Source organism: Saccoglossus kowalevskii, chromosome 12 (assembly GCF_978046115.1).
Source record: "Saccoglossus kowalevskii chromosome 12, keSacKowa6.1, whole genome shotgun sequence".
In the NCBI taxonomy this organism is placed as follows: domain Eukaryota; kingdom Metazoa; phylum Hemichordata; class Enteropneusta; family Harrimaniidae; genus Saccoglossus; species Saccoglossus kowalevskii.
The window spans coordinates 22690558-22702601 of NC_140652.1; the positions used below are offsets into that span (position 1 = coordinate 22690558).

At 34.7% G+C, this 12044-nt stretch overlaps 1 protein-coding gene across 1 annotated transcript in view; it reads right to left on the reverse strand.

Moving 5' to 3' along the window:
* The window catches only part of LOC100377990 (dynein axonemal heavy chain 1-like), an 87086-nt gene that overhangs the window by 30000 nt on the left and 45042 nt on the right, over nt 1-12044 (reverse strand). Inside the window, exons 39-48 of the mRNA XM_085506509.1 lie at nt 11877-12034; nt 11115-11288; nt 9297-9420; nt 8213-8501; nt 6921-7117; nt 6666-6801; nt 3112-3320; nt 2288-2477; nt 1230-1421; nt 767-886 (exon numbers count right to left, since the gene is read on the reverse strand). Coding sequence (XP_085362635.1) covers nt 767-886; nt 1230-1421; nt 2288-2477; nt 3112-3320; nt 6666-6801; nt 6921-7117; nt 8213-8501; nt 9297-9420; nt 11115-11288; nt 11877-12034 — 1789 coding nt within the window. The remainder of the gene's footprint in view (nt 1-766; nt 887-1229; nt 1422-2287; nt 2478-3111; nt 3321-6665; nt 6802-6920; nt 7118-8212; nt 8502-9296; nt 9421-11114; nt 11289-11876; nt 12035-12044) is intronic.

The window sequence follows — 12044 nt, forward strand, 5'->3', positions numbered from 1 at the left end:
ATGACATTCAGTAATTACATCAAATTCGCATTCTCACCACCTTGATATTATAAATTGTAACCCCGTAGCTTATTAATTTTTATGAAACATGCACGTTAATACGCCATATTGACATAGGTAAAAGTTGTGATGAAATTTCTCAATTTCAACTTCAACAGAAAGACGGTGACTGGGGTACCATGATGATACATTGGACCAGATCGTATTTGATACATTGTTTTTTGTAAAATATTGTAATGATGTTAATAATACATCAAAACTATACACACCAAGGCTAAGAACAATTATCATCTCAAACGGTCCTTGCAAACTTTCTATCAACTTTTCATGGCTATGCAGTAGTAATAAATTTATTCTCTGTATTCAGACTTCCATCATGTTCAAATGTTTACACCATTTTAATATAAAAAGCCTAAATTATTAAGATTTACAAAGGTGATAGACGTTCATTTTATATAGTGAAGCGATACTTAGTGCTTTAATGTAGTAAAATACTGTAAATGCATTAATTATTCACTGGGTTTTAATTTCGCTAAGTTGAATTCTTACGAACATGTCAAATTACAATAGAAAGCATTGTTTCTCTGGCAAAAACTTGAACCCCAGTGAAAATGAATGGTTTTACAGTATAATCAGTTATTTGTGTCACTGTCTGTGGCAGCTGTCCACTCACTGAGCAGCCTAAGTGAGCCTAAATCATAGCGGAATCCCTATCATACTCAAAAAGTTGTATGGAACCTTTAGGTTAGTGAATATTCATACTTACTGTGTCCTTAGCAATCTTTTCTATGGTGAGTTCAGTCTCTCTAGCAGCCTCTTCTAACATAGGTTTCATAGTCTCCAGTTCTTTTTGAAGTTTGTCAACTTCCTCAGCTGTATTTAACAACTACACAAACAAAATACAAATAATCAAGTTGAGTTGAACTAATAGTTTTCAGATGATTCAGCATGAATTTGATCGAATCATAAAAGCACCCCAAAAAACTATTAATATTTAAATGTAAAAGTCAGTCTAAACTGAGACAGTATTAAATAGATAAGCCTCAGCCAATCAGAGAATGCCTTACAAATTCTTTCCCAGTTTCATGCATACATCTGTTTTCAGATTGGCTGTTGATGAATAGCGAGCTTGAAGATATTCTACTGCATTACAGATATCTAATTCTATATCCAGCTTTCAAAAATCTCCAAGAAGGTAGAAACTGAAAACCATAGAAATGAAAACGTACCTTGTCCAGACCAGTCTTCATTCTGTTCTTAGCAGTTTTCAGCTCAGTCTTCTTCATACCGATCAGCTTCGAGAAGATCCCGAGTAGTTCTAAATAAGCAGTTGGTGTGATGTACACATGACGGGATAACTCAGCGAGGAATAGTTTCGCTTTCTTTGTCACGGATTGATGAACCTCTACACACATGTGTACCTGTAATGAAATACAACAAACTATTAACATGTGTTGAGTGGCGTTTATTTTCACATACCGGTACTCTCATTGTATTGCATACAAAAAATATGGAACAACACATCTTCATTTATTTTATTTGCACTGATTTATTTCTTCAATGAAAACAGCAAAAATGAATTGCAAGTGTTCCACTGTAGGTTGATTTTAATAACAATGTAATCTTGTTTAATTTTTTCATGATATGATGGGTTGTCAACATCATTGGGGGGTCAAAATGTTGTGACTGCAACTCTCTCTCTTAACCTCTTCACCACCAGTTCCCTCTTTTCATTACAAATTCACAAAATAGCTCTGTTTATAGTCTCCACTTTCCTTCAGAAGATTGGGACAAAAATAGCCCAAATCTTTTGAGTAAAAACTGAATATTGACTCAAATTTTGTCTGTTAGCTCCAAAACTTCGGTTCATTTCCAGAACAATTGAAGAATATAAGAAAAAAGTGCAGAAAAATTTGCGCGAGAAAGTCTAATGCTGAAAAAGATATATATATTCCGATAAAATCTTCACTAAAACGATACTAAACACCAAGGTTTGTGAAATTTATGAAAATTTTCTCCTGCAAGTCATAATTCAGTTGTCTCAAATTTTGGTGAAATATTTTGCCGCTTGATATCTATTATTTTGATAATTTTGGACCAAACGGAGATAATTTCCTATTGTTTACAATTTTTGATCAAAAATTGGGTTTTATTATGTGAAAGATGGCAAAAGTTGACTTTAATTTGGTACCCAACGGGTTAATACAGTAAATGTTTTTTTTTTTGCATTTTTTGTGGGTTCATCACATCATACTAAGGAAAGACAACTAAGGTACACTGTACTCACCAATCCATTTATCAGCTTAGCTGTAGCTTCATCATCATCACCTTGTTCCAAGTCCACAATCTCAGAGAGGAATGTCTTAGCCACGGATTGCAATGCCTCATCCGGCCACTCACTGAACCAATCAATGGTGCAACAATTAACAAGAGACGGAAACTGACGTAGACGGGCACGGAATATCTCACCAATTGGACTAGAAATAAGAAAAGAGAAAAATTATATCTCTGATGTTATGAAGATTAACATTATAATTCTCTTCGGGCTGAGTTTCTTGCAACATGACCACAGTATCCATAATTATAATAAATTCAACTTACGATAGCACACTAATTGTCATGCAGAGAAAATCAAGCTAGTAATGAGTACCCATAAAAAATAGACAGACACATGGACAGAACCCACACCTTTGTCAAACTGAACCTGATGAAATATGTATGAGCAACCTTGTATAATGTTATCAGATTCAATTTTGACCACAATTAGAATTCTATAAAATCTTCTCAAGTCAAATTAATTCGTTTTTGGTCAACTCAAATAAATGTGTTTTTTGTTGCAGCAGTACCATTTCATTATTTTCCGGACAAAAATTATGTTAAAGGCAATCCATAAAAAAAAAATCAAATCTCCATAAAAAGACCATCCATACTATGCACAGGTTTGACTGTAGTCTTTTTTTATCTTTTTTTCACATTTCTACCATACATAAAGGACCCACAGTAATAGAAGTGACGTAGTACTTGCCAAAAAAACATAAAATAAAAAGAATATGAAAGAAAATTAAATTTCCCAAACTTGTCAATTTACAGTAATAGTTATTGATCACTTACCTCATACATAGCACAGTATGGATGTTCATTTTGACTCTCTTGGTGTATGCTGAGTAGAGGTTAGCTTTGGTCGGTTGTTGACCAGCGTCAACTACCACTGGTTTCATACCGTTATAAATCTGATCTAACTCATCAAAACTATAAATATTAGGAACATCACCAGCGTTCAATATATTGTTGATGTCTTCCAGGAAAGATTCAGCTTTGATCTGAAAAAAAAAATGTAAAAATATTGAAATTGTATACTGATGAAAATGTATGATCACTGCTAATTCAACCAAATCGAAGTTAAGATAGAAGCCTACTCATGAATTAAAACACCTAGAATTTATTCATTTTGCAATAAACTGTACTCCAAGGCTACATAAGAATGTTGGGTCACACCAGCCTTTTTGTCGAGAAACTGATGGTTGTATTTTAGTAGAAAGTAGCCATTTTGACACTATTATAACACTTTTACCACAGGTTTCTATGGCAGAGATATCATGCAATATCTCAAAATCTAACCTGGTGACATCATATATTGTTAATGATGGAGTACTTTTTGTTGTTCTGAATTATTTAAAAAATCTGGGTTTTAAAAAGTGTTAAAAAATGCAATTTTTCTTTAAAGTTGTGTTTTATGGAAATGTTCTAAAAATAGCAATTTTCAAGATATTTTAAGACATATTTCTCAAAAAGATTAACTGTAACACACAAAATAATGCTATTTCATTGTACCATGAGACATTAGCTTCATGATTGTACATAATAAACTAATAAACATTGTCATGTGATTTATGTCCAATTTTGTCAAAAATTATGACTAGGCTTCTACCTTAAGCAATGTTTTGTTTGTCATACGCGTAAACTGCGCAAAATACAACCATTAAATAAAGATGATTCCACAGGTATGCTCCATAGAATGTCGCAATGTGACGTCGTTTATTTACATTTTCGCCAACCAGTGTGTGAATATCTGATAATGAATATTCTTCACTGATCAGCACTAGCTCGTGATCTGCTGTGGACATGGTTGCCCATAATGTGAGGTTATTATGAGAATACCTCAAAGTATGCATGAAAACAGCAGGAGTAAAGACTGACGCACAGTGGAGGTCAATGCGTGGCATACTGTCTGAGTGTGTTTTTATTATTAGAGGACGCTTATGCACGTAAACATTCTATATTTGGAATTTGCATTTCCTTATATGGTAGGATGAAAACACCTTGTAAAATACTGCAGATTACGGCACACTGTAACTTATGGCGTTACGGTGACAAATGTATAAGGGGTGATCTCATATTCAAACACCTGGGTCAAACTTGGGTTAACCCAGTCTGCCCTTGCTAGCCCTAATCAGACCTACTAGACCTACAATATGCAAATTAGTAGTAGGTTTGAACCTAACCTCCGGATTAACTGCCCATTAACTCCCCCGCTGAAAGCAGGGAAACGTACGTTTTTCTTACAATACTGTTTCAGCCTGGTTTCAGTTGGGAAAAAAATAAGATGTATACTATGGACTTCCATGTTCATACTGAGTGTTATATTTTGAAGTGTTAAGAATTACAGCAGCGATTTTTTTTCTTTGCAAGTCTTGTACATGTAAATGCTAATAATAACAAACTTGCATTTGTTTCACAAATCTATTTACATCATGTCATTTATAAGTGTGATGAAAAGTATATTTATTTATTTCTGTGATTGGTAATAATAATCAGTTTCCCACAACTTACATTTTGGTTTGTACCAAATACAATTGTTATTCAATTTATCTGGAATTAATTACAGACGTGATGGTTTGTTATATTTTGTCATTGAATGTGAATCAAGTGATACCATAGACCCTCTCTATTGTGATATATATCGTGAATTAATGTTTGAAACAGAACAGGGAAAAAATGCACTAGAATTTTAATGAGCAGCTTCTTAGGATAAATTACTTACGTTATATATATTTGGCATAGTCAGTAAAATATGTTTATCCATTAAGTGAACTGGTACATTTTGTCCGCAATAAGTACGGTCAGTTTTGTGCCCATGTCAGTTCATATATTCATAGAACACATTTTTTGGTTAAGTTTGTAAAGTCTGTGAGACTGCGAGTTATCAAAATATGATGATATGATATTAAATCGATAATGGCAACATTGTTTTTTACGAAGGCATCTGAAAACCACAGTCCCTCTATCACTGTGTGAAAACTAAAGTCGGGGCTAACGCTACGACTCCGGCGCTACGACCACTGTAACATTGTCAGCTGACGGCATTGCGGGGAAATTACAGGTATTTACCGCTGTCGATATCTTACTTTTCTGTGACAAAATGCACACATTTCGAACCCCCGGTTAATTAAAAATAAACGATTATTTTAGAAAATACATCGAAGTACAGTGCTTTGAGGGACTGTGGGCGAAGTAGGCAGCGAGGTGTTGTTTTTAAATTCACCGCAGAAAATCACGCACTCAACGCAGCCATCTTGGTTACCTCAATCAGAATTTCTCCTTGTCACCCAGCATGCATCGATTGCGATATTGCAACGTGCACTGTGTCGCCCTGGGCGACGGTCTTAGGTACAAGGCACTCTATGAATAAGGTATTTTCAGAGGTCAGAGTTCGTTTTTTATAAGCAGTCTCGTCTGCAGATGAATAGCCTTAAATAATCAGCGTGAGTCCATTTAATTTAATTTTCTGTTTTGATACTTCGTGTCACTGGCAATTGAATAAGAAAAACTGCAAATAACCGATATGCAGCAAATCAAAATAAATTTTCATGGCGTACGCTGCATTTATTTTTCCGGATTTTGCGATGACGCACTCCTGAAAGAATTGTTTGAAAATTTAACGCGCAACAGTAGCAAAGGCTGTAGCGTAAGTCTCAAGTGCAACTTTGTATCAACAAATGTTCGTCTTCTGATACTTATTAGCTGTCAGAAACACATATCAAAAGTCCAGCCCAATGAAAAGTCTGATTCACATCCTCTGCTCAATTTGCGACTCGAGCATAACAGTTTATCAAAACAAAACAATTTATTCAGCACGCTGTTCACTGATGTATGAAAGCATGTTTTTTTTAGGCAAGACACACGGTAAAATGACTACTGTACACCAATAAATCGACACATTTTAGAGACAACTATCTAGTCTTCAAAAAGCAATGTAAACTCTGACAATCCTAAAAATAAACAACAGCTTGAATGAGGTGTGAATGAGATCGGTTCGAACCGCAGTTTTATGCAAATTCGTGCGGTCGTCCTGAACCGCACTGTCTATTGTTTAAACTTCCAAACCGAAAAACTGGGTTTTGTTCGGGCGATTTAGGGCGGTTTGGGTTTTCATAGGTTTGACCCGCATGTTTGAATATGAGATCACCCCTAAGTGTGCTAAGAACTGGTTCTCACCAACCAATCACTGTGCTTGCATAAAGCGTAATGACCAATAGAGTGTTATTCACAGTTCATATATTAGTCGCTAAAAAAACTCTTCATCTGATATAGCTGTGGGAATTCAGTTTGAATATGATGCATACTAATGAGCTCATTTGCATGCATCCTGAATGTACTGTACTCACCTGAGTGTCACAGAAAAGGAAAACAATCTGTTTGTTTTCTAAGCCAGCTTTCAACATAATATTCTTCAGATCTTCTCTCCATTCAGGCACTCCATAATTCTTTGACAGTTCAATTTGGAAACAATCGTACTCAGCCCTGGTATGAGAAAAACAATTATTATTATAATATCAGCCAAGTCAAGAGGCAAGACTTTAAAACCTTGCATAGACTATCAGTAAGACTGGTCATATATCTCGGTACAATGTTAAACTTACATATGAGTAGCCAGTCTGGTTAAACTCTGCCTTCCACTACCTCCTACACCTAGCAGTAAGGCATTTCCTAGCGGCTGCCGAATAATTCTAGAAATACGAGTCACATGTCTGGTAGCGTCTTCGAATAATACCAGTTTCATCGGAGCTGTTGTGATCTGGTTGTAGTCTTCTAAGTATTCTTCTAAGATTCTTGTCATCTATGAAATACAAATAACATTATGATGTAATATTTAAAACAAGATGGTCACTCGTCAGCCATTTATAATCAAATGATGGAACAATATTACAAGGATGTATTGTATTTTCAAACAAAATGTATAATAAACATTTCATGATACATTCGAATAACACATTTTGGGCACTAAAATGGCCATACTGGATCAAGTATTAAGAAAATGTGTATGTACATGTATTTACTGTACTCAACAGACTACTGTAAAATCCTTTATTTTAGCTGGAATTAATTTTCGCTGAAAAGACTTTTTCAGTGTTTTGTACGGAATTTATTTTCACTGATTTTTGATGAATTTAATGTAAAATATAAGAAAAAGGTATTTTATTTTCACTAAATCATTCCTTCAGAGAAAATAGCGAAAATTAATTGCAAGTGAAAATAAAGTATTTTACAGTACTGTAAAATCTGTATTAGAAGCCGCGACTTCTATTACAATGGTAGAATGCAACAGAGAGGATGCGGCTTCTATTAGAGCATCTACACTTATGAGAAATAATGAATTTTTGATTCTCAATTATTCAAAAAGATTGGGTGCGACTTCTATTAGAGATGCGGCTTCTAATACAGATTTTACGGTACTGCCCAGCTTAGTCAGCATGAGGAATTTTTATCAAGATCAACTTAACACCCTCCCTCCCCTGAAACACCCCAAATTGGAGTGTGAAAATATGAAACCCAGTTATTGAACATTGTTTTACTTTTTCGAATAATTAGTGTCAATTATGACTAACTTAAATAAGATAAAGACATGAATGGGTAAACTATGTTTTGACATGACCTGTTGACAACCGTAAAAGATGTTAAATACTTCTTCCTTCACTGATTTTTTAAAAATAAAATCTTGATGCTTTTTCATCAAAATCATTGACCACAGACCTTTCAGATCAAAAGACATTATTGTAGGTCAAATCATGCAGAAAAAAATTATGGAGGAAATTGCCTCCCATTGGCAATACAAAAATTTTCATTTGATTGCTTGACTAAGCATCAACATCAGAAATTTGAACGAGTACTGTGTGACCCAAAAAAATGAAAAATACAACAGCTTTTCTCTTACCTTAGGAATGTCATCAATTTCTTGGTAGTTTTTATTTTCTGAGTTTGGAACCATAAAATCACCGTACAGTAACGGACTTCGCACGACTACATCTTCAAATTTTGTATTGAAGTCATCACTCATTCTCTGTGTCAAGAGCTCTTCAAACCACTGTCTGTCTTCGTTATTGATGAGACGATCACAGAAAACACGGGCACTCTCGTGGTACCATAATCGTAGTAACTGATTTATTGATTCCAGTTTACTAGCATCTGCCATCAGCATACCCTGGAATACTTTGGAGAGATCCCTGAAAAGTAATAAATGGGACAGCCTTAATTTTGAATACTGTTGCTTAGATACTGCAGCCATTGTTATGGAGGCATAGCCTTGTAGACATTGTATGTGAAACAACTCATGCTAGAGGCCTTGTTATGTAAACACGAAAAAGTTTAGATCTACAAGTATTTGGTTGGGAGCTGTTATTTTTTCACCATAATTTTAGCACAGTATTTTGCCAATTTTAATGTATTTTTTGGTTATGTTTTGTTTTGTGGAAAATTATAGACAGAATGAACATAATTTCCTATAGACTACAAATCTTGATCAAAAATTAGGAAAATATTTGCTTGTTTTACTTAAAGTTAAAAAAGTTGGCATTCAAAAGATGTATCAAAATAGTCTAGGGCAGTAGAACAATTTGAAAATAAATACCAGATAGTACAAATACTCCCTATGTCTCTTAGAAAATTGTCCACGCCCCAAACAAGTTCCCTAGGAACCTTGTAAACTTATGCCACTTTTTCATAAATTTAAAGCGAGGGAGTCGTCACCTGCACATGTGTCAAATGGCCATAGCGTGTCATTGTTTAAAAAATAAGTGTCTACCCTTTGCATTTTTAGCGTGTGTTGTTATCGTCACTTGGGACTTAATTCCCGCGTATGCGCAGGTGATGACCCTCTCGCTTTAATTTACGAACGATCACGAAAGACAGCTATTTTTGCCTGTTGTTTATTGGTCGTCACACATATTAAGAATTAATCATGTTCATTTGCAAGTATTACCATAGTAACCCCAATTCATGGAAAGTGAAATAAAACAAACCTTAGATTGAAAGTGTAATGACTTTTAGCTGGGGTCGGTAATAGCTGTGTTGTAATTGTGTTGTACACTAATATTGAGGCATTCACCATTTTTTCTCCAAACTCCTTAACAGATGCCGAAGATTCTAAATAAAGAAACGCAAATTAAAAGTTAGCAAAGAAAATTGAATTTAACACAGTGGGGACAACTTACTAGGCATAGTCTAGATCACTGAACTAAGAAACATAATGCTCCCCAGGTCTTTTATTTTCAGATTTAGGAAACTTAACTATTAAATAATGTATGTCATCAATGTCCTCAACTTTTTAAAAATATTCTTTTTTTTAGTATCAATGAAAAACAAGTAACTTAGTGTATAGATCGAACAAAAAATGTGGCACGATACTCCCTAGCTTAACAAATGTGGCATGGTACCCCCTAGCCTAACAAATGTGGCACAATACAAATGTGATGTAATACCCATTAGCCTAGTAATTTCCCCCTAATTGCTGCACATGCCTAAAATGCACAGAATGAGAAAATTAATTGACCCTTTGATTTGACATGCCCGTTATGATGTATTATGCAGGGAAAGGAACAGAAAGAAGGTTTTACATAGACAGTTGTAGGTAGGAATTACCACACAGCAAGGAATGACGAAACGCAATAGATGAGGCTACCTCCATGACCTTGTGAAGATCACACATCCTGCATCCTGGTATTTTAACCATCAATAATCTTAATAAGTTAAACATGCTCTCTTTAAAAAAAAAAGAGTAATTCCAATAATTCATATCACATGCACTGATTAAAATACCAGGATGTATGACCTTAAGGTCAATCTAGCCTATACGCATGAAAGACCCCATGATTGCTCAAGTCATGCAACCTTTAACACAACTTTAGACACCCATTCGTGAAATCAAAAGAATGATGAATTCCTGTTAACGACTATACTTAATGAACGGAATAGGGAAAAGTGAAAATAAAATTGACATGCAGATTTTGACAATATAGGAGGGAGTTTGGTGACATATATTCCTTGCAGGCCCAGATTTGTTAGGATGCCATGCAACCCACTTAGGCTTGGAAGAGTCCAATTATAGATTTTATATTTATAACATGATTTAAATGATGTGGTTTGACACACACACAATAGGAATCAGACTTAAATCAAGTAACCTTTGTCACTTGTTGAGATCGCCAACGTTGGACCGAAATGCTGCACTGTAGGAAGGAAAAAAGAGCAGTAACATTTAAAAAATAATAATAACAATTACAAATAAATAAAAAAATGGAACAATAACTACTATATTAATTTTAACAGTAAGATACATATAAATCTAAAATAAAAAGCCCTGGGTCAAAGGTTATAGATCAAAGACCAAATGTTAAAGGTTTAACTTGGTAGTTTTACACAATAATAAAATAATTGTAGTATTAGAACTGGAGGTAAAAGAGTTGTGATGATAATAGGCCTAAGATCACATATCCTGTTTTTTTCTGAGGGGCTTTTTTCTAGTTCTACAGTGCCAATACTTTCTAATATTACACCATAATTTTTGGCATAATGAACTATTTTTGAAATTCATTGACAGCTGCTTGCATTTGGGGGTATGTGAAAGATATATTCCCCCAATAGTACCAGGATGTATGACCTTTAGATTCTTTTATAATGTTAATTACATAGTACTGTTTGGAATCTATTCATCAGACAATTGCATAATAATAGCTCATAAAAATGGTTATCACTGTACCATATTTTTTGCTTGAATGTAAAACAAAGAACATGTGTTACTTATTACAAAAAACAAATTGTGCAACATCTGATATTCTTACCTAGCCAGCTACTGAGAATAGTGGAGAAGATAGTGAATTTACTGGAGTCTTCCATCTCGCAGAATGATAGGAAATTGAAATGTCTGGCTAACCGAGCTGTCAGTGGATTCCTACCACCACCAGGTGGACCCATGGCGCAGAGGAAATTAATATCCACCAACTCACGGAAGGCACCTACAATGAAACAAGTTACAGTGTGAAGACATAGACAAGGTGTCTACAGTTTCGCTATGTTTTGTGAACAATGGATAATATGCTAACACTGAAGACGACAACAACAACAACAGTTTTACCACCATAATCATGATACTGGTGGCACAAGGCTATAATGAAAATACCATGTAGTACGAAGAGAAGTTGTGCGGTGATCAGATCAACCAAAGCATAGCAGAGATACTTGCTGAGCGCAGAATTTTCAGAATTCTTATGATAATTGTACATTTGTGTATTATTATATATTTTATTACTATTTGTGGTAAATCATTACAGACTGGGAAGTATTTTACGAGGTTTGTTCCTGCACGGCCGTTTATATTCCATTTCTATCACATACACAGTTGTTGCATCCAATGTAAACAATGAAAAGAGTTTAAGTGTGACGTCAGTTTGACACATTTTCCAAATGAAAGACGTCCATAATGCATTCATACGCATTTATAACATTTTCAAACGTATGCATACAAATGAATTCTATTGTTTTCGCTACCCAATTTAAAATAAAAATAACATATTGGAAAAATGTTAACAATGCTAATTACTTACCAATCTGCTTTCTATCATACCATCCCTTATGGTCCACCCATTGTCTGACCAGCTCGATTGGCGGCTGTGCTCCGTACACTTCTAATGCCGGCATGTTTAAGTCGTCCACAAAGAAGACAAAGTATTTCCCAAGAGGAGGACCAAATACGCCTTTCCGACTGCAATATA